The 24,433-nt window shown below is 40.0% G+C and overlaps 1 protein-coding gene across 5 annotated transcripts in view; it reads left to right on the top strand.

Annotated features, from left to right (window-relative positions):
• Window positions 1-24,433, top strand: part of LOC140132652 (uncharacterized) — a 255,989-nt gene that overhangs the window by 193,251 nt on the left and 38,305 nt on the right. For 4 of the 5 annotated variants that reach the window (XM_072151669.1, XM_072151667.1, XM_072151664.1 and 1 more), the window contains 2 exons: window positions 6,027-6,101; window positions 24,071-24,164. In XM_072151669.1, coding sequence (XP_072007770.1) covers window positions 6,027-6,101; window positions 24,071-24,164 — 169 coding nt within the window. The remainder of the gene's footprint in view (window positions 1-6,026; window positions 6,102-24,070; window positions 24,165-24,433) is intronic. The other variant, XM_072151668.1, reaches the window with a different exon arrangement.

Genomic DNA, 24,433 nt, shown 5'->3' with positions numbered 1-24,433 from the left:
TTGGTGGCCCTTAGAAGAATAGTTTACATTTTCATATTGGTACATATAAGTAGTTGACACGGGTTCTGTTTTCTTCGTTAATGTCTTCCATTCCAAGACACGTAATTTTATGAAGTTGAGCTTCGTCTTGCAGCTCCATCTTTTTTTTTTTTTCTCTAAACAGCAATTTTTTTTTTCTGCCTCTTCTGTTTCTAGACAGCTCCTTTCTTTTCGTTTTATCCACCCACAATTGTCTATTAATGTCAAACTGTTGTCAAGAAAACAGTGTCAAAACGGGCTGAATTTTTAATTTTCTCATTCTTCTTTGTTGATATTTCAGTTCAGAGTCAAATTAGAGTTGAAGCAGTCAAAGCTATGACAGAAAGTCTAATCATCTGCAGGTTTCCCTGCCTCTCCATACACACAGGACAGCTGTTTGCAGTTCATCCCATACGTCAAGATGACAAGAGTATCTCATGATGGCATTATGTGATATCCCGCTCGGGGTGGCGGCTTTTCTCTCCCGTTTCTTCCTGAGGGGCGTTATTATCATTTTTAATGTCTAAGTGGAAAACATTTTTTTAAAAATCCAAGTCTTTATAAGGCATTTAGCCATTTCTTTTTTAATTTTACATATAATTTCGAACCCATATGCAAGTCATTGGGAAAATATGTTTTTATCCATCCCCTCCCCCCAAAAAATGGAATTCATATGTCCACAGAGGCAGAAACACTAAGTAAAAACATGTAGCGAGGAGCACATGTAATGAGTGGGTATTTTTTCTTTTCAATTTAACTTAATACTGTTATTTTTTCGGCTCTTTAATGGGGTATCAGTTAGCAGGACAATCGTCTCACGTTACACAAAACCCTTGAAAATTAAACTTTGATAACTGAATAAACCCCAAACTTATAATAGGGGCTGTATGAGCCAAGTCAAGGCAGTATGGAGATAGATCATGTCTTGTTTTCATCACCATTCCTCATGTACTTATAAGGAATATAAGTAGAAAGTGTCTTTATTTGTAATGGGGATTTTTTTGTTGCATATTTGAATAGTATTGACAATACATGCTGCCACTGTTTCTATCCAATTATCTAGGGGTTACACACACTTGTAGCTCCCAGGTAGCGATAATGAAGAGCTTTTTTCATCATCTTCGGCGACCTTTCTCTGTTTGGGCACCTAGATCAGATCAGCCTGTGTACAATATCTATCACTTACTTGCTTTATGTTCCTTTACAAGTCTATAAGCCCGGTGAGTTTTTATCTACCAGACTTACCAATTCCGACTTAAGTTTTTGCAAATGTTTTATCTCATTTAAAGATTTGCCCAATTTACCAAATATTGTGTGCCATTTGATTTATTTATCAGACTAAAATGTAGTACCTTATATACTCGAGTATAAGCCTAGTTTTTCAGCACAAAAAAATGTGCTGAAAACCCAAACTCGGCTTATACTCGAGTAAAAAATATATAGGTTTTACCAGGTTTTTGTGGTAAAATTAGGGGCCTCGGCTTATACTCGAGTATATACGGTAGTTTTGTAATATTTTTATTGGTTTTACCAGCTACAGGATTGAGTCTCTTTAAAAGCTCTTGGATAATGTATTTAAAGGAAATCTGTCAGCAGAAATCGACCTACTAAAACAGTACCAGTATGTTGTAAAGCAGCTGAACACCTTCCAGATCATGTTTCTTTCATGACCTAGTGTGGTGGCATCATCCAGAAAATCTACTTTGAAGTGAGATACTTGTATAAAGTCAAGGAGGTGGAGATTTTAACACTGAAGTCAAGTTCGTTCTTCTTCAGAAATCCTCCTTCATTGTAATTGATGGTCCTGCATCCAGAGACATCACTGACCAGATCTCCTGAAGTCGGATGCATGATTCAGAGTTCCCCACCTTGATTTCAGTGTTAACATCTCCACCTCCTTGACTTTATACAACCAATTTACCATTTACTTCAAAGTGGATTTTCTGGATGATGCCACCACCAAGGTCAAAGCTAGAAGGTGTCATGGTGCTTGACAATCTACTATATTGCTTATTGTACATTCAGACGGCCATCTGTGGTGATGTATTTGCGGCCGCATATACATCCCCATAGACGGCAATGGCGCTCCAGCAGCTGTACGGTGCATGCTCTATCTTTCACCGAGTGTGCGGCCGTGCTTCTCTTTTCTCTGTGGAGGGGTCACCTCCTCTCCAGCACACAGGAACCTGTGGCATACAACAGACCTATTTATCACTGGCACATGAGATCCTCTATTACCGATGACAAAGACTAACCAGTCGGAATAGTACTTGCTCTATAATTTGCCACATCGGCAGTCGGCTCATTCTCAGGCCTGTGAAAAACACAACTGTGTTTGTGAGCCCATATAAGTAAATGGGATTGACCAGCCCACGTCCCAAAACAACATTCATGCGTATGTAGGCAAACTTGGATAATTTATGGATCTGTAGTACCCCCATGTGCATGTGGCTAATACCTACGATCCTTAAAGAAGACCTGTAACCAGAATTTTACCACCCAAACCGACAATGCCTGCTGGTAAAGTCCATTACAAGTCCTCCCCATATCACCTAAAATTAGCTTCCAGTGAGAAACTGTACTTTAATTACAGCCATTTTTCTGAAATGGAAATAAGCTTTCTTGACTGGATTTGACTCTTCTCCTTTTCCATACTGTCAGTGGTGCCTTGTGTTACATTCATGTCATGTGACCAGGGGGATGTTATCGAAGGTCCTTTAGCCTTTACATTTGCTAAATGTAGCCCATGTACAGTATGTATCTGATCACATTAAATCACAGCAGGTGTTATGGAGGCATCACTAACCAGATCTCTCCTTGTTTCATGTGATCAGATACATACATGGGGTACATTTTGCAAATGTAAATGTTATAGGACCTTCGATAACAATGCCCTGGTCATAGGTCATGTAAAGAGGCATAAAGCATGGGGAGGAGTAGATGGGAGGTGCTGGCCAGGCACACCCTCTCTGATGCGAGGTAATATAACATAGAGTTGATTTATGGGGACATGAGGGGAACAATTCTTAGTTAAAAGAAGGGGGTAATATGCAGCACTTGCTGTATTTGTGAAAATGTGGTGACGGGTTCCCTTTAAGACCTCCCATCTTGTTGCGTCCTTCCTTACCGTCATGTCCTGATATGTGTCACGTGTCAGTTTTTCAAGACGTGTTTTTGTGCTACTGTATCACATCAAAATGTAGTAGTGAATTGAATTGGTTTTATAAGAAATTTGGATTCCATAGTTATATTTAACCTCAAGACAGTCCAATTTGGAGGCTACTAGGGTGTATTTCCTAGGGGGTTGATGGAAGTTTTGCCCCCAGAATAACTTTATCTGTTGGGTCCAGGGAACCCCGGCTTGAGAAGGTCTTACTATAGAGCAGGTGGATATGGAGAGACAAGTGCTAAAGCTCCTATGACTGACATGATGGATGTGCTGGCCTTTCTGGAAATCAAGATCATCCTTTGCTGGCAGATGTATTACTTCCCGTCGTGCAGTCACGTTTCACCTGCAGGAAACAGATGGATTCTCATTGTTAGTTCTCCCTCATACGTCCTTAGACATTTTGTGTTTGGTCCATGAATGTGACTTTGGAGGAGGACTGTGCTCTCTGCTTCGGACCCTATGGCTTTTAGTTAGTAAGTAGAGTTTATATTGTTTTATTTTCTGCTGTCGTTTTAAGTTTTGTGGAAGTTCTGTTTAATTGTACAAAGTTTGGATTGTTGCATCAAGTAGTGTCTGCGCTATATAGGCTGACATCAGCAATTTTGTATTGGAAGCAATTGAAATGATGTTGCTCCATAACCCTCAGTAACTTTTACTTCACTGCAGTTCTTGCCTGAGGGTGGATTGTAAGTAAATTTAGCTCTGCATACATAAAGGATATGTTTCAAATATTATTAGAAATTGCCTCGGCTGTAAATCCTGGTTAACTCTTTGAAGATTTTCACGTTGTCTATGCAGTTTTGATTTTGACTATGGATAGAATTTAATGCGCTGTAAAATGTCTCTGTCCATGTTGTCCTTGAGCCTTCATCTTGGGGAGAGCGATGTAAAATGTCTATATTTAACACATGCAAACCCATGTATGGGGTCTATGAGCAGGAGTATTCTTCAGTAGACTTAACATATACATAGCACCATCCTGATGGTGTCGTCCTTCAGGCACCTCATTAAAATAAAAATTATGTATATTGAAAAAGTTAAAGAAAAAGGAAGAAACTTTATATATCATTAGTGATTTAGGAGTCCCAAAGCTTCCCATTATAGTAATTTCACTTCTATAAGACCCTGATCATACGTGTAGTGCTCTGTATTGGCTGTATCAGTCGTAGGGTTACACGGACTAAGGCCAAATTAACACGACCACATGGGGGACGTATGTACAACCGCAAGCTTTTGGCCTAATATACGTGCCCGATAGACGGCAATGGCCTCACGGAGCGATACAATGTCACACGTGTGTCACCGTATCGCTCCGTTCCTCTTCTCCATTGCATCGGGCTCTTCGCCTTACAAACTTCAATCTCATATTCTTTTAAAGGGAACCTGTCATCAGCTTTAACAAAATTAAACTAACAGACCCTCTCAGGTAGCATATGAAATATCTGTTCTAACACTCTCTTTTATGTTACAACTTACCAATTTACCTTGAAATAATAATCACATCCATGTGTAAATGAGCAACTTAAAACATAAGTAGAGGAAAGGAGGAAATTTCATACCATACTTCAGGGGGCTAGAAGTTTAGGGGTGTAAAAGCTGATAGAATGTTCCTTTTAAAGGAAATCTACCATCAAAATCCATCAGGATAAACCAGGGACACTTACTCGTAGATCCAGGCACTGTGACTGTGGTAATCTTCTTATATTTGTTATCCATGGCCTCCTTCCTTCTAAAATCAATGTTTATAAGTATGCTAATAAGCCAGAAAAGCTTAAGAGTGTGTTGCCAGAGCCTCTCCACATTGTAGCTTCACAAGCTGTTACACTGTGCAAGTAGCACATCCCCGCTCTCAGTTTGTGAGATTAAAACAGGCAGAGAGATAAAAAGGGAAGATAATCCAATGCAAAGGGACTCTGGTAACACCCTCAGATCCCTTCCGGCTCATTAGCCTAATTACAAAAGTGGATTATAGAAGAAAGGACGATATGGATGATAAACATAAGGAGATTACCACAGTCACGGTGCCTGGATCTATGAGTAAGTGTCCCTGGTTTATCATGCTGGATTTTGATGGTAGATTTCCTTCAAGTACAAAGATGTAATATGCAGGTAGCTGGGAAAACCAAAAGCACTGGTTAAGATTTTCACAATTTTCAATACTAGTTCACACATTGTAGCTTTGTTTTCCAAATTCTTTGTATTCAGCAGATGTGTCTGCCAAGAAATAAATACTGTACCACGCAATATTTTTATCCATTGTTATTTGTCTTAAAGGGAACCTGTCATCGGCAATTGGCCTTATAAACCACTACTAGTATATTGTCAAACAGCGTAACACCTTCTAGTTTTCGTTTCTTTCAGGGTCCAGTGTGGTGGCATCATCCAGAAAATCTACTTTGAAGTGAGATGTAAATTGGTTTTATAGAGTCAAGAAGGTAGAGATTTTAACACTGAAGTCAAGATAGGGATCTCTGGACGCCTCCTCCTCTGTGATTGACATCATGCATTAGACTTCAGGAGATCTGGTTAGTGATGTCTCTGGATGCAGGACCATCAATTACAGTGAACAGAGATTTCTGAGGAATAGAGAGAGCTTGACTTCAGTGTTGACTTTATACAACAAACGTACATGTCACTTCAAAGTGGATTTTCTGGATGATGCCACCAAACTGGACCATGAAAGAAACATGATGTGGAAGCTGTTCAGCTGCAGGACAACATACTGGTAGTGGTTTATTAGGTCAATTTCTGCTGACAGGTTCCCTTTCACATTTTAAGGTTTGCTAAATCCATAGATTTAGTGTCAATATCTTACATTGTTTCTCTTTCTTTTTGCCAGGTTTGCCAATGAAAACTTAGGAGAGAAAGTCCGTGAGCAAAATCTACTTCTGGCACACCTGGCGGAGGAAAGAGAGTATGTATTCTTCTAGTTACCACCTCGATGTTCAAAGTGTTTGCTTTGGAATCCATGCACCTTGTATTACATTACTGAAATCTCACTGTCTGCCCATGTAATATACTGTAATTGGCGCTCAATTCATTTTGCACATTAAGAAAGAATTTTTATTGCCGTTTTTTAATGGAATGTATCACCAATTTTCTTTTCTAACTTATACTTTACTTATTATTTTGTTTTACTTAAACACAGATATCACTAACTATTTTAAATTTTTTATTCTTTTCTACACATGAGATTCTCCTTTTGTTCTGTATTACAGCAGCCTCATGGCCATGCACTGTAATAGACTACAGAGAGATTTCATGACATGCAGTTCGCAGATTGAAGTTGCTTTTTAGCTGTGACAGTGATGGGTCAGTGTTATTCATATAGAGCACATTGTACAGGGAGGGGGAGGAGATAAGCTGTGACACCATCTATTGTCAGTAGTGATGTAATGATGGGTCAGTGTTATCTATATAGAGGTCATTGTACAGGGAGGGGGAGGAGATAAGCTGTGACATCATCTATTGTCACTAGTGATGTAATGATGGGTCAGTGTTATCTATATAGAGGTCATTGTACAGGAAGGGGGAGGAGATAAGGTGTGACATCATCTATTGTCAGTAGTGATGTAATGATGGGTCAGTGTTATCTATATAGAGTTCATTGTGCAGAGAGGGGGAGGAGATAAGCTGTGACATCATCTATATTCAGTAGTGATGTAATGATGAGTAGGTGTTATCTATATAGAGGTCATTGTACAGGGAGGGGGAGGAGATAAGCTGTGACATCATCTATTGTCAGTAGTGATGTAATTGATGGGTCAGTGTTATCTATATAGAGGACATTGTACAGGGAGGGGGAGGAGATAAGCTGTGACATCATCTATTGTCAGTAGTGATGTAATGATGGGTCAGCGTTATCTATATAGAGGACATTGTACAGGGAGGGGGAGGAGATAAGCTGTGACATCATCTATTGTCAGTATTGATGTAATGATGGGTCAGTGTTATCTATATAGAGGGCATTGTACAGGGAGGGGGGGGGAGATAAGCTGTGACATCATCTATTGTCAGTAGTGATGTAATGATGGGTCAGTGTTATCTATATAGAGGTCATTGTACAGGGAGGGGGAGGAGATAAGCTGTGACATCATCTATTGTCAGTAGTGATGTAATGATGGGTCAGTGTTCTCTATATAGAGGTCATTGTACAGGGAGGGGGAGGAGATAAGCTGTGACATCATCTATTGTCAGTAGTGATGTAATGATGGGTCAGTGTTATCTATTTAGAGGTCATTGTACAGGGAGGAGAAGGAGGTAAGCTGTGACATTATCTATTGTTAGTAGTGAGGTAATGATGGGGCAGTGTTATCTATATAGAGGTCATTGTACAGGGAGGAGGAGAAGATAAGCTGTGACATCATCTATTGTCAGCAGTGATGTAATGATGGGTCAGTGTTATCTCTATAGAGGTCATTGTGCATGGAGGGGAGAAGATAAGCTGTGACATCATCTATTATCAGGAGTGATGTAATGATGGGTCAGTGTTATCTATATAGAGGTCATTGTACAGGGGGGGGGGGAGGAGATAAGCTGTGACATCATCTATTGTCAGTAGTGATGTAATGATGGGTCAGTGTTATCTATATAGAGGTCATTGTACAGGGAGAAGGAGGAGATAAGCTTTGACATCATCTATTGTCAGTAGTGATGTAATGATGGGTCAGTGTTATCAATATAGAGGTCATTGTACAGGGAGGGGGAGGAGATAAACTGTGACATCATCTATTGTCAGTAGTGATGTAATGATGGGTCAGTGTTATCTATATAGAGGTCATTGTACAGGGAGGGGGAGGAGATAAGCTGTGACATCATCTATTGTAATTATTGAAAAGAAATTCTTTCTTTTCTGTCTAATCTGTGAGGTACATGCGGTGACTGTTGCAGCAACAAAAAACTTGTACATAATTAGCAAGCTTCGTGGTCAGAAAAAAATATGCAGGATCTAGTACTTTTTTGATTAGTTATACATAGGGACATAGAAAGCTTATTAACAGAATTATTAACACATTCTCACAGACATAAAGGATAAGTTTAAATATATACTTTTTCTGGTTTGTTTGTAATTTCTGAAGAATTTACAAAAGTTTCATAATGGCTTTCATATTTCTAGAATTCCATTGCACCGCCCTCCACTTTCCCCTGTAAACATACGGGACTGGGGTGCATTACCAGAAGTGCATTCCCAAAGAACTGATTAGAAATGTTGGATTTCAGGTGTACGGAATTAATAATGACTCCTTTCATTTCCATGCAGTTGGTTGGGAGAGGGGTAGCCCCCCCCCCCACCTATAATGCCACTTTAATATGATTTCATTTAATAATAATCTTCTGCAGTGTGTAATATTATATGAGTGCATACATGATCCTCCGCTTTCATAAGGCCGGTACAAGTAATACAATTACTGATCTGCATGTTACTCTTATTCCTTTTCTTATATTTCAGTATTAGACTGAAAAAAATGCAATGCATGTAATACAATCCTAATAAACCACATATTTACTTACACCTGAAGATTGGTTCAAATTTAAATTCATGTTTTCTGCGAGAATTTTTTTTTTTTTTTGGTCAGAAATACATCGGCAATATTCCATGTATGATTTGTCATTAGTAATAAACAATTATTAACATGATTGAAGGTGTTGTCCACTAACAATTTTAACAAACTTTGCATGGGTAAGTACAAGGCATATTGTTCTTACCCAGGAAAAGTTTCGTAAATCACTGGGAGCCGCAGGTCATGTATCCTTTCCATCAGCAGGACTTCCTGTAACGTCCTGTGTCCTGCTGGCTCCTGGCGGATGGGAGGGATAAACTTATTTCTGTTTACACGCCCTCTTCTTGATAACCACTCCCATATCAGTGGTTAGAGGAGTGTGTCAAAGACATCCATGGACTCGTCTCTTGGTGCCTGCAGACAACCGGAGTAAATAGTAGTACAATATGGAACATCTTATTAGGGTCTTGTACGTACACAGGTAATGTTTTTTATTAGTGGCCAACCCCTTTAATTTATAAGTATAAAGATGTAGCAGAGCTCAGTTAGCTATTAGGATTAGGACACGCCGGCAGAAGTTCTTGTCATAGCTGACAAAATTGCTACCTAGAGCCTGGTCCAGTGTTGCTATATTCAGCATTATGTAAGATGGTTAAGGGAGATCAGTGATGGAAGAAGGATCTGTAATGTTAAATGTTTTAGTGTAACTTTTTAGACACTGACCTGGCTAAAAGTAACTTGCAATTAAGGCTTTGCTAAAACCATTAGGTGTGACAACTTAAAAAAAAAAACTTGTGAATTGAAAGAATAAAATATCGTAGATACAAGTTCAACCTATAATTGTAGTGTTGATCCAGAAGAAGGATGAATCCCCCGCCGGCCACGCCCCCTGATGTGGAGAGAAAATAATTGCAAGCAACACACTAGCATTTTCTATTATTTCGGGGCTTCAATTCTACGTTTGTGGCATAGAAGTCCTGATAAATACCCCCATGTGAAAGCAAAGTGCCATGAGACATGCACTCATAAATGCTACCATTAACCCCTTTCTGACCAGGCCTTAAAAGGCTTTAATGACTGGGGCATTTTTTTGTGATTTTTCATACTTATTGGTATAAGGGCCATAACTTTTTTTTGAGCAATACCATAAACACATTTGCAGGACTTTTTGTGACAATTAGGGATACTTAAAAAGTAAAATGAATAAATAAAAGCAGGGCTCCTAATAAACATATGCCGGTAGTCATGCTGCTCAGTAACATAGATGGTTAATACAGGCAGAATCCGGTTGTAGACTTCCTTTAAATATTTTGGGATATATGTTTTCAAGAATGGGCTTGCAGTTCTGAATATTGTTAATTTTCTTTCTGTAATTCTCAATACATATAACCCAGCCAGCCTTGGATATTCTCTTCTCTGTTTGATATACAGGCAGTCCCCGGGTTACATACAAGATAGGGACTGTAGGTTTGTTCTTAAGTCGAATTTGTATGTAAGTCGAAACTGTATATTTTATCATTGTAGTTCCCGACAATTTTTTTTTTTGCCCCAGTGACAATTGGAGTTTCAAATTTTTTTGCTGTAATAGGACCAAGAATTATCAATAAAGCTTCATTGCAGACAATTTTAAGCTGATTATTGCAATCTGGGACTATTTTAAAGCATCCAGAGAGCTTCACCAGAGGTCACAGTGGGCAGAGGGGTCCGTCTGTAACTATGGGTTGTCTGTAAGTCGGGTGTCCTTAAGTAGGGGACCGCCTGTATGTTGATTTTCTATTTTCTGACACGTTAAGGCTTTATATGTTGCGTGTGTCAGGTAATTAGGACTTTCTGACATGACTGGGGATTTGTTCTCTGTAACTAATGTCATACGTGTGTATGATTTCCCATGTGTATTCACTTTACATAGAGACCATCCAGTTTCTCTCGCTAGACCTTTGTCATACACAGCAGAAGGATTTTGTTGTATTTTGAAACAATATACAGATTCATTTCTTGATACATTTCTATTGTACAAATTGGATTTTCCCAGACAGAGCACTAGAACATTCCTAAATTAAAGGTAACTTCTTGTGTACAGGCTTACCTAGGGAAAAGATACTGTAGCACCAGGGTGTACTAAGGGAATTTTATTCAATTGCAACTTTGTGCAATTTTCTCTGGCAAACCTTAGCATTAAAGGGGTTTTCCCACGAAGACAAGTTAGGCCCTATCCATGGCATAACTTGCTGATCAGTGGGGGTTTCGGTGCTGAGAGCCCTGCAGATCACGAAAACGAGGGATCCGACCCCTCGCCTCAGACTCGGCCACGCATGACTGTTCTGCTCCATTAATCTCTATGGAGCTGGCGTAGATCGCCGAGTGCTTAACTTGGGGCCTAACTTGTCTCTTCGTGGGAAAACCCCTTTAATGTAGATGTAACTTTTACCTAAACATTGTACAAATCAATTTTACCCTTCATATCAACTGTACTCCCTAATAAAGGTGACCCGTTTAAGTGATGATCCACTTTACCACCCCAAGTATTTTTCTGAAATTATTCAAGGAACATGACGAGGAGTTCAAGGTGTTAACTCTTCATATCTCGACTTGAGTGATTATCTATTTTATGTTCTCAAAAACATAGTCTATTTAGGTAACTATGAGCACTTGAAGGATCGGCTGCCCGTGCCAATGTCTTGGTTACAGATACATGTTTTGGCAGCCCATTACTGAGATTTAGAAAGTTCCTTAGGCTACATTCACACGGACGTATAAAAACGGCCGTATACGTACCGTTTTTTTACAGGTTACATACGGCCACATTCATTTCAATGGACAATACGTCTGACCATTTATATTGCCGTTTTTGACACTGGAGTGTACGTACCGTATACTGGCCGTATAAAAATATAGAGCAAGTCCTATTTTCTCCCGTATTTCAGTTCTGTATGCCCTAAAAGTCTATGGGCATGTATAAAATACGGGTTAAATACGTGCTGCATAAGGATGAAAAACGTCACGTATTTATACAGAAATACAGCCTGTAGATACAGGACTGGAGAAATACATGTCCGTGTGAATGCAGCCTAAGGCTAAATTCACACTGCCGTGAGCCCGCCGCACCGTAGCACGGCGGGCACACGGCAGCGCGGGGAGAGGAGGAGGAGGTGAGCGCAGCTCACCCCCGCCCCTCTCCATAGAAACTAATGGCGCACGGCGCCGTAATACGGGGAAAGATAGGACATGTCCTATCTTTCCCCGGGCTACGGAGCGGTACGGTGCCGCACGTGTGCTGCACCGTACCGCTCCCGTACAGGGCCGTGAGCCCATAGGAGTGTATGGGGGACGTATATCGGCCGTATATACGTCGGCCGTATATACGTCCCCCATACTGTAGTGTGAATGTAGCCTTAGTCTGTAAAGCCCGCTGAAAATACGCTGGTTGGTGTTCAACTGTTGGAGCCCACAGTGTACAGTATTGGTTTCAAAAGTTAATTTTTTCAGCAACACTACACTTTGGCACGTTCCACATTTGTGAGTGAAATGCGATGAAATTTGCATCACACTCGAAACACATGCTGTCAGGAACGCACGGCCCGAACGCTGCACACCGGGAGTGAACTGACATGCTGAGTTCACTCCCGCGGTGCAGCGTTCGGGCCGTGCGTTCCCGGCAGCATGCGTTGCGAGTATGATGCGAGTTCATCGCATCACACTCGCAAGTGTGGAACGGGCCTTAAAGGTGTTTTTTTGTCTAACCTCAAAAATCTCTAAATGGAATGTGATCACCTGCTCTTTGGCCCAGCCCTCGTTTCTGTTTCTAGCCATAGCTGAAGTACAGAGGCCTTAGTGATCACTGGCCTTAGTGGGTTCCTGATGTCACTTCAAGGCAGAGATAGCGCCTCCCCAATTTTCATTGTGTTGATAAATATTTTGGAAAAGTGCGTCTGGTGGGTTAAAAAAGGGGGGGGCAGCCAGTGCGAAGTGGGCTAATGTAGGGCTGGCACTTGCTACAGCCAGCAAATTTTCATAAGTGAAATTTCAAATGCTGTGGCTTAAATCTACCCCAGACAGGTCCTGGCATAGGATTGCTGATGTACGCAGCCACCCTGCCGAATACAGGCGGCCCCCTACTTAAGGACACCCGACTTACAGATGACCCCTAGTTACAGACGGACCCCTCTGCCCACTGTGACCTCAAGTGAAGCTTTCTGGATGCTTTACTTTACTCCCAGGCTGCAATGATCAGCTGTAAGGTGTCTGTAATGAAGCTTTATTGATAAATCTTGGTCCCTTCACAGAAAAAAATAAAGCAAATCCAATTGTCACAAAAATATACAGTTCCGACTTACATACAAATTCAACTTATGTACAAACCCAAGTAACATATCCTGTAAGTAACCCGCGGACTGCCTGTACATCAGGAAACTGAAGCCTTTTGATGTATGCGACAGCAGTGGAGAACCTGGATTTTCATTGCACGGCACAAGCGCCAGCATATGATAGATTTCCCGCTATGTGTCTGATCTGTGTTTTATTGATATGTCTGTCTAGTGTGCAGAATGGTACATTCTCACTATTCAGTCTCAGTATGGTGTTAATATTCACTGGTGATAATTTTGGTGTTTCTGTGGTCTTTCGAGTGTTGTTATTTACTCATTGTATAAATATGATACTGTCAGGGTATGGATACAAACCGAAACCGCCAGTGTCTGGTGAGAAAACTGCACCCAGCACATCTGGCACCGGGATGAAGGATTGTAAACCAAGCACACTGACATACTGGTGTGTGCCCCCTCTGCTCTTCTTTAAGCTTATCATGCCTTTGTTTAAAAAAAGGCTTTAAAATTACGCAAATTAGCCTGAGGGGCTCCAGGCTCAGACTCATTTGCATAATTCGAAAGCCTTTTCTTGTAAAAATTTGGGCATAATAAGCTAAAAGAAGAGCAGATCCTGCAGTGAGGGCACATACCAGTATGTATGTGTGCTTGGTTTACAATCCTTCATCCTGGTGGTAGATGTCCTCTAAGTACAATATGTATATTCTTTTAATAACCCCCCTCCCCCAGCCATATATAAACTTTAAAAACCGATGCCTTTTAATCTTTTGTCATACGATGATGGTCCATACGTAAAGCTTGTGTATTCTGTTTTGTTATGAAACACTTCATCCCGGGTGCTACTATTGGGTGTACAAAGGAACCAGTTACACACAAGCCTTTGGATTTCATATGGTCACTGTTTCACTGTCACAAAATATCTATAGGCAAAGCTGTAAGGGGGGTTGAAGATTTTGCATTGTTACCCTTCCTTTCATGCTTTTGATCTGAAATGTATCCAACTTCTGCTTAGTTTTGTCTCCATAAACATGAAAGCTTACGAAGAACAACTCTATGCACCTCATCTTTTACTGTTGTTCTAGAATGAATAAATATGTTGTATAATTTATTGGTACTAATCTGCACAGTAAATCATGAGATGTTTGCTAACCTTGAGCTCTTAACAGCCTCTTATAAAAATGTTTTTTTTCCCTCCAACTTGAAAAATAAAATAATCAACATCATAAAAGCCAAGCAAAGTCGTGCAGGGCGATTATCGCCGGAGCTGTGGCACACATTTTAAAGTAACGCATTCTGCTATTTTGAGCAAATTTATTGAACCATTTAAATTGTTCTGCATTTACTTTTCTGTTTCGTGACACTTGAGACTTGGCGCAGAAGCCATTGTTAAGCGTAGCAACCGTTCCGCGCGTATTTTTTATGCAAAATAATAGATGTTTTTGTACTAAGGCACAGTTTCCAGGTTCTTCCTTAGCATCCCATATAGGTAAATACTTTTAGAGACAATTGAATAATGTGACTGCGTCGCTCGGGTAATTTAGCTTTTTTGAGGTAGCTGAAATGAAGAAAATGGCTTACAGATTTAGCTGTATATGGAGTTTGAAAGTAACAACTGAAAAATGATGTTCATAATCTGAATTGCAATGAAACCAATTATCTGTACTGTGGCTGCTCGCGGGGGAATTCTCCTAAAGGTTTAGTATTTCTTAAAAGAAATTAAAAACAGCTGTAAAAATACCATAAAACAAAAATAGCAGCTGCAAAAGAGATTAACATTCCTAAATTTCATTTGAACCTGATATGTTATTTTTCCAACAGCAACCTATATGTATTTATGGATGTATTATTTATGAAACGGGACAGTGGAAGAATCCGATTTTAGATGCTGTTAATCTCTTACATGGTAAATTAATTTCCTATTATTTTTCGTGGTTATTGCCGCCTTCCTAGTTGTGATAAGAATGACTTTAATTAAAGCCTTTTACAGATTAATAAACACAGTAATAAGGACACGGAACAATTATGGCTCCTCTTTTATTTGCCGTCGTCAGGAGCGTTCTATTCCGAGTGACGACGTTTACTGTTTTAAAGCCTTTCTGTAGGTTCTGTCTTTTTTTTTTTCCTCTTTTTCGTTTCGATCTAGCAGTAGGGCACAAGTGAAACAGCCTCTAATCCATTTCATAAGTCTATTAAAGCTGGTACAATACATAAAACAGAGCTGGAGGTGGTGACAATATAAAACAGTTTGTTTTGTCGTGTTGGCCGAAACATATGGCAGCCAGTTTCTCAAGAGCTGATCCAGATGGCGACCACTAATCGATTCTTTATGTCGGGTAAGCGGCTGTTTACTCTTTCTCTTTCAAAGCACTGCTGCGTAGTAAATTAACAAATAATGTAATGACCCATGTATGTTGAGCTAATAGGGGAAAAGTTTCCAACAGAAAACGGTTAAAGCGGCAGCTGCACAAAAGAGAGAGGGGGAAAAGAAGGATTGGCAAGTAGATTTGATCACCTTTGGAAAGTTAAATAAAGTAAATAAGTAAAAATCTGATTATGGTTTGATGTGAGTTGTTCATACTACAGCAGGTTCTTTACTTCTTGGGGCTCCCTGCTCTATACTATAGAAAGCTTTTATGCCTCCCTTTTTTATAGCAATATGATGGTCGGCATGCTGAGTGCTATGAGTATTAGTGGTTTGTCCGAAGGAGGTCATCTATCATTGGTTACAACACCAATAAAAATTCTTGGATGCTGAGAGTAACTTCGGACCAAGGGGCCACCTTTTTACCAACTTTGGAAGTACCAAAATTTGGGCCTCAAATGATCAAATAGTTCTAGTGTTATTGTGGCATGAGATCGCTATACATTGTAGGGAGATGTGCATTGGGGCTTTTGCTCTTTCTGGGTATTCTAGCCTTATAAATGTCATCTTACTGTCTATGTGTAAAGTCACCATTTTGCTATTACTATGGGTAATTTCCTTAACTGCATATGTTTTAAACACCAGCCTTCATTGCCCCTTCCCCCCCAGCCATGTACGGCACTTGGTATTTACTAAGAGGATCTGACCTATTAGTAAATCTGAAAGGGTGGTCTGCTTCTCTTCCTGATTTCTGCCAGGTTTGACTGGTTTAGACCAAGTCAAACCTAGTCTAAAATTCAGAAGCAGTCTCTGTCGTTTTCACACAAAGATTTTAGAAAATGCGACGCCCCCACCCATTTAGCGCCACAAACAGCTTGAAATCATCCGAAACTCTGATTTTGATGAGCCTTATTCAACAGAAAACTGGCGGACAAGGCTTTATAAATCACCCCCACAATGCCGATTGCCATCACAACCTTTCTGTGGTAGCATTAACTTTTTCTACTTGTCAAAAAAATTTGTCCCTTCAGACTGACTCTATCAGAGAGGATTGGGCACTACCGGACTATGAAATGGCTGTGGCCACATCATTTTACCAAGAGGAATCTTAAAACCCATTATGCATACCCTAAACATAGACCAAATTAGTCAATACAGATATCAGTAGAGCGGAAAGCTCTTCCATAAATCCAATGACTACATCTTCTCTGATAAATATTTTTTTGCCTTCTCTTCTCTTCCAATCCTGACCTCTATGACAGCTTTTTATGACAACATTTTGTGTTGAAATCTGTTTGGTCCCTTGCCTTTCTGGCAAAATACCACACCATTTATAATTCAGAATAAATACCGATCCCTACACTAAAATATCAAAGTAAAGAACTTTTATCCGGGGGTTTATTGTGATTGCGCTATTGTGTGTGTGTGTGGTGGTGGTGGGGGGGGGGGTTGAACTTGATGGACCCGGCATGTTAACCTTTTCTACTATGATGTATTTCCTCTTATCTGAGGAGGAGCCTCCATGTTGCTTTTGCCTGTCACTTCCTTATCTGTGAAAATCTGTTAACATTTCATTGCCATTTACGGTGATTCTATATGATTTGTATTGAGATTTCCTACAATCTTTCCATAGGCTCTAAATGCAGAGCCGAGCATTAATGATGCCGTATTTGAGGATATTCTGCCTTGATGTAATTGTTCGACATTACATATGTACCGTGGACTTTCTGTTTAGCACCAGATAGCATGAACCAGATAACACACAATGGAGAAATGTATACCGCCAGTGGTTGTTTAATAAATGAGGTGACTGCAGGCAAATCCTTTCCTATTCAGATCCTAAATCTATATGCAGAATGTAATGTACACACGGTATTGGGGAACCCATTTTGTTGCCTTATGTTTTTGCCTTTTGTGATACAAATGTCATGAATTTCTAGTTGCCACTTTGCTTTTGTAGTCATAACGGAGGCTTTTGTTACACTGGATGAGATTTTGAATGAAAATAAGATGCGTGCATCACAGAAAATCAAATGAAAGGGACCGGTCTCGGGGGAAATGTGTAATCCTTTTTTTTTTCGAGCCTTGCTCTCCAGCAGCCCTTAACATATTCACAGCTTATAACAACATATGAAATGGTGTATGTTGTAAGGAAATATCAGCCCGATCCGTCCTCCTTAGCATGTTTATTTTATGACGAGGACTTGTTTGAGATGAAGCAGAAGGCTGATAATATGTGCATAGCCTAAATAGCGCGTGTTTATCCTTAGTAGTAATTCTACAGAAGTACAAAACAAGAAAAGATGACTTTTTCTGTCTCCCTCCTATAAACCAGCAAGGGCAAATGACAGCCCTGCCTGATGGCTGATATCTTTTATGGTACAGCTGTGACATATTTTATGCATCACAACGAATGATCAAAGATGTCTCTAGAGTCGTACTGTCATGGAATTTTACCCCGTACCCAGTGCATTGCTTTATACCAAGAAGAAGAAAAAAACGAGAATAGTTAGCTTCCTCTGCCTTCTGATAACACAGAAAATGCAATATTTGATGCTTGTGTTTTTCTTCCTGTTTTTTCATCCATGCTGTGTTTATTTTGTCTTGTCTTTTATAATCGTGAACCCTAGTTCACCGGTTCAGGGTACACAATGCTGTGTACTGGCATACATGTGTCTACGGCTGGTAAACTAGACAGCGGTATCATGAGGACTTCTGTATATCAATAACCATTGTTCAATTTATAGTGTAGTGCTACAACATGCACTTCTACCTGGAGTTGTGTGCAGTGAATCCTGGGAGGGGTTTTTTTGCCAAATTTTATTGATGAAGTAAGTGCCCATGGCGCTACTCAGTGGATGGAGACATCGGTCTCCGGTTCTGACCTCTGTCTAGCGACCGGCATGGCAGTAGTGATGCGACTGATCATTGCAGGGTCCAGGTGTCAGACAGATAGGCTATCAATAAAGTTTGACTGTTAAATATAGACCGTCAAAAATAAAGTCTAAGAGAACTCCCATTAATTGTACGATATAACTAGCCTTACATTTGGTCGAGCAACCAATTTTGATCCATTTTCAGAGCTATTAATATTTAACCTTTCACATTCCAATGTTGTTACTAAATCTATGTAGACAATGGCTACTAGAAAGGAAATTCAGTAATAAGGGTTCACCTTTTTTTTTTGTTTTGGGTAGAAGGTGTCACCGTATACCAGTACATGAGAATCAATTACATGACAATTCATTTTCTATGTAACCAAATGTGTTTGGCTTGTTGTAGGCTAATTCACCTACGTGTTGTTACTTTATATGAAAAACTAATAAAAATGTTTTAAAAAATAAAAATAATGAATCTTTACTCACCTCCCCAGACATTCCCCGCAGCTCTGACAGGATAATCTGCAGCCAGGTTCCTATGCTCGTCTGCAGTGGGAAGACACAGGCGGGCTCAATTGGCCACTTAATGATATCTTTGCCTTAAAGGCACACGTACCATATATTGTATGTATGTCAGTAGGGGTCATTTAGCAGGTAGCAGGTACCGCACTGTCATCACTAACCTGGCAGTCACAGAAAAGCTGCGAGAGCGGCCCCTGCTCCGTGCGGGCCCCATGGCGGCTTCTATGGTGGTTGTTACACCATAGACCAAGGAATTATTGTTTGCGGCCCGCGAACATTGCTTGTGTGCAGGAATGGAAACTCATAGATTAAGTCATGAGTACAACTGATGGTAAAACTGATGTAAAGTTGGTTTGAGGATTAAAAATGACAACCCACATATCTAAATGGACCCTTAGGGGGGTTTTACTAGACATTTCTATTAGCCTAGGGCAGTGGTGGCAAACCTATGGCACGGGTGCTAGAGGTGGCACTCGGAGCCCTCTCTTTGGGCACCCAGGCTATCGCCCAGCACAAAGGTCACCATTCAGGACTCAAGACCTGAATCAAGGAGGTGTTGACAGAGCTTGATTATCATTGTAGCCTCCTCTCCGGACCCATGATTCATCCTGTTGTACAATAACAATCCAAATTTCTCCTTCTTTCTCTTGTATCGGTGTCATCAGGGCGCCAATACGTTTGAAACTTGTGAGTTACTTTAAATTGGCACTTTGTGAAAAATATCTGGCTTTTGCTTGTAGTTTTGGCACTCAGTGCCTAAAAAGTTCGCCATCACTGTCCTAGGGGATTAGTGTCTAATCGCTGGAGATTTGATGGATCATGAGAATAGAGATCTAGTTCCCTTGTGTGTAAAGTAGTGCGCAGGCGTGACCACCTCCCCTTTAATTTTTAGGGCACTAATGGAGATAGCCGACAGCACTACTACGGTCATTCCCTTTAAGTAGTGTTGTTCATACAGGAGACTTGGAGCTTCCTTGTTTTAATGATTTTTAGAAGTCCCTGTGGTAACAAGTTCCCTCTTCTTCTTATCTTGTATATAGAAGTTTCGTGCTGTGTGTTGAAAAATCTCTTTAAAGTCTGCAATATAAATTAATGAACATAAGTCAAGCACTTAGGTTCTTTCGCACTGTCTACTTCGCATCATACTGTGTCCTCAGCTTTACTGTCTTTGTAGAACAACCAATATACTATACATTTAATTTACTTTTCTCCTGGCCACAGCCTATTGTGATGTATGTAAGCGGACATCCCCTAACTACTTTCACAGGATGCATTCAAACATATGGATTTTAGGGATATCATTATAATAAATCAGGCTATCTCAGCTGGCAGGAATGTGCGAGTCCATGTGGCTGCAGAACAATATATAAGTAATAGGCAATTGAAACAGGATGTTAGGAAAACATGAAACAAATAATGAATAAGCTGTTAATACTCAGAAGATGAATTTTACAGGTCCTACTTCATCCACTCCTATAAATGTTTCATATTTCGTGTTTCAGAAGGGGGCCGCTGCAGTTTACAACAGGAAAGATTATGATGTCATCAGGTTTTATTGAGGCGCTTTGCCTGCGCTTAAGTGCTTTTATTAAAGTTCATTATGGCTAAACTCCCTCTGTCACATTGGTTTTGGAACTTGGCACGCCACAAAATGCAAACTCCGGGCACGGAAGTTTCTTACATAACTTTCGCTGTTTGTTAAGAAACGTAAAACAACAAAGTTTACACAAAGAAACAAATGCAAGTGTTAGAATACGTCTGCTCCGAGGACCGGAGAGAGCGGGGTCATAAATTATGCATTCGGAGAAGTGCTTCCAGCTTTTGTGTTTCTAATATACAAATCCTTTGGCCTTGTCTTTGATTTATAGTGAGCTTCAGATGTAAGTAGAAAATACAAATAATACAAAGATGGCTACATATACAATATATGCGACACGTTGCCAGCCTCCTTCTCTTACAGTCAGATGGTATACAATTTCTCAAATTGTCAACGCGAGCTCGTGGTCCGATGTTACAACCCCTGCGTTTTATGCTTTGCTTCTCTTGAAATCTAACAATATACAGTAGAGGGGAAAAAAATCTAACAATATCATGTAATAAAATGAACTAATATACATTTTTGTTTTTTGGAAAGACTTTTAGCATTTTTTATCAGGACCGTCCTACAGATCTTGTCCTTGTTGCTGACACCAACCAATCACAGTTTAGCTTTAATTATGCATCATAATTTATACAAATAAATAAACTTGAACCCTGATAGGTTGATATGGACTGACATATTTACACAACTGGAACTCACATGTAATTCAGCTCAGAGCCTTAGTCCTGACCAGGGCTGTAAAAAAGTCTGCACACTATTTGGGCAGAAGTTAAATATTTTACTCATCAGAATGTTATTACATTATTACAGAGCTTATTTGCTGTCACCTTAAAGAAAACAACAAATAATATATGTACAGTATACAGTATATATTTGTGTTGGATGCTTACCTGCTATTTTTTTTTTAAGTTAACGCTTTGTCTCTGCTTTTTAGATGAGAAATAATCTTTGCTTTATGACTACTATTCAGATTCAGTGACTACCGGTGAGGTGGTCTTGGCCACACCTCTCCTCATTATTGGTTCAGGTTGTGGTTCCCTCTTTTGCAGTTCTGTGTCTTCTGTATATTAAGTTTATTTAAATTACAGAATGATAATTAAGGACAAGGCCCCCATAGAGGTCTATGGCACCCGGTCACGGGTGAGTGTTCAGCTTTCAATTTAGAGGAGCATTCACTCCCCCTACCTTCCTCACACAGCCATTGGCTAGTCCCAGGGCCAGTCCGGGCAAGCACACAGTCGTGTGAATGAGGCCCCAGGTTGCTGCTGCACATATAGAGGGGCTTTTTGTGTACAATGTAGCGGGGTGCAGATAGACCCTCCTGCATCTGTCATTGATTTGCTGGCTGAACTTTCAGCAATCATAGGGTTTGACCAATACAGGTTTATTGGCAAGTTCTAATTCATGTGCCTAATCCATATCCTGCTGACTTCTGGGAAAGTTGTGAGACCCCGTGTACCGTATTTTTCAGACTATAAGCCGCTTCTTACTATAGGACGCACCCCAGATTTAGGCTTCCAAAAAAAAGGAAAAATATATTTTACACCAATTAAAATATCCCTGTTGGTCGCACTAAAGCACAGCACACAGAGACATGCATTTACACACTCAGCTCTGCATCATCCATCCACATACACACTCAGCTCAGCTATACACACTCCACACAGCTCACCTATACACACTTCACTCAGCTCACCTATACACACTCCACTCAGCTCACCTATACACACTCAGCTCACCTATACACACACAGCTCACCTATACACACACATAGACACACACACACACACACACACATACTTCCCCCATTCCCCTACTTCTTACCCTGTCCCAGCACAGCATGGCAGTATCAGACCTGTGGTGATGTAAGAAGCATTTGATCAGTCACATGATTCTCACATCACTGCAGGTCCTGTAGGACATCGGGGAGAGCAATACGGAGGCTCCTCTATGGGAGATCGGGTGCAGCTCTGTATCAGGGCATCACCCGATCTCCATTACAGCAGTCAGGGGGGTCTGGCAGTGCTGGATCTTCCTGACCTCCGGTCTATAAGAGGCATGCACTTTTTAGCAAGATTTTTTCTTGCTAAAAAGTGCGTCTTATAGTCCAGAAAATACAGTAAATTAGACAAGTCTGCTGAATTGGAGATCACTATTTTTGTAAAATTTCATGTGTAAATGTATAAAGTTTACTTTAACCCCTTATCACAGATGCTTGTTTTCAGCTTAGTGACCAGACTCGATTTTTAGAATCTGACATGTGTCACAATAATTGGTTATAACTTTGGATCGCTTTAACATATCCAGGTGATTTTGAGATTGTTTTCTCGTGATACATTGTACTTCATGTTAGTTGCAAACTTAAGGTGATAAGTTTCGTTCTGAAAAAAATTTAAATTTGGCAACAGTTTGTAAAAATTCTTCATTTTCAAAGTTTGAAATGTTCAAACTACAAAGTAAAACTACCCAAAAAGCTTGATAATTAACATTTACAGAATGTCTGCTTTATGTTGAGATGATATTTTATACGTCCTCTAATTTTTCTAGGATGTTATGAGGCCGATAACTTTAGGTGCGATTTTTCTCATTTTTGAGAATATTACAAAACTCACATTTTGAGGGACGACTCAGCTTTCAAGTAACTTTAAGAGTCCTAAATAATGGTAATAACCCATTAACTACCCCACTATAGAAACTTCAACCCTCAACGTATGTAAAACAACTTCTATTAAGTCTATTAACCCTTTACGTTTTTCACATGGATTAAGACAATATGGAAGTGTGATTTACAAACTTTAGAATTTTTTGGGAAAATACATTCATTTAGACCAAAACTGACAGTTTCATAATGAACTAAATGATGAAACGCTCTGCAAAGTTAGATGCCCAGTTTCTCCCGAATGTACTAATACCCCATATGTTGTGATAAACTTTTGTACAGGCGCAATGCTAACATATGAGGGCTTATTTTTTGCGGGTGAGTTACACTTGTATAGATAATTCATTTTGGGGGTCTATAGCTTATTCATGACATTTTATTTACTATTTCAAGGGGGACACAAACAAAATCATCAATTTTTATTTTAGATTTTTAGCACTTTTTTTTCTGGCCGCTCAACGTAATGTAAAAATAATATGTTATCTTTATTCTCTGGTTCACTAAGATTATGGTGATACCTCATTTATATAGTCAGTATATAGAGTGAGTACCCTGCACTACCCCTTGAGGGTTGTCTCCTTCATGCGTGCTTCTCCCGTATGGAACCTGAGCTGCACAATGGTGGTGCTCAGCTTCCAGGTGCAACGTAGAGGAAATGGTGCTTAACGAAGATAAAATATGAAGCGGCACTCACCGGATTCGTGTGCGGAAGTTTTATTTAGACCCACAGAGGGATGCATTTTCTGTCCATGTCATCCCTCTGTGGGTCTAAATAAAACTTCCGCACACGAATAGCCCAATGTGAAAACACCCATTGAAAGAAATGGCTTTGTGAGGCATCCGAGAAAATCACTGAACCACGGATGTGAATCCCAAAGGCAATGTGAAAGAACCTTAATAGGTGTGAGGTAATGTAAAGCGGGTCCATCAGATTGTGCAGGGGCCCTCACTATTGATGGTGAATGGTAACCTATGCTAATGAAGTTTACAAAGTTATGCAAATTAGTTTCATCTATGACATTCATTTGTATTTTGTAGCAACTTCCAAAAAAGAGAAGAGATCCTATCTGCGGTGATAAACAGACTTAAATCAGAAATGGAAGAGATGAAAAATGAAAATAAACAATTAAAGGTAAAAATGTTCATGTATAGTAAGACTGCATGGGGGGGGGGGGATTTATCATTACATCATCTTTACAACAGTTCTATGTCTGTCTTTGGAGTTCCTCTGCTGTCAGATTCATTAAAGTGGCTTTGGCCTTTGATAAATCTGCTGGCAGTGTTCTCTGCTGCGTGGATTGTTTGCGACAGTCGCATGAAAAGTCGCCAAAGTTGGTCCAAAGGAAAGTCACAAAACAGCATCTGTACCACCACTGTGCCAAAGCAATGCCAGACAGACAA

This window comes from Engystomops pustulosus, chromosome 5, assembly GCF_040894005.1.
Source record: "Engystomops pustulosus chromosome 5, aEngPut4.maternal, whole genome shotgun sequence".
NCBI lineage: Eukaryota > Metazoa > Chordata > Amphibia > Anura > Leptodactylidae > Engystomops > Engystomops pustulosus.
Note: the sequence above shows the minus strand (reverse complement) of the source record. Positions and strands in the feature narration are given on the sequence as shown.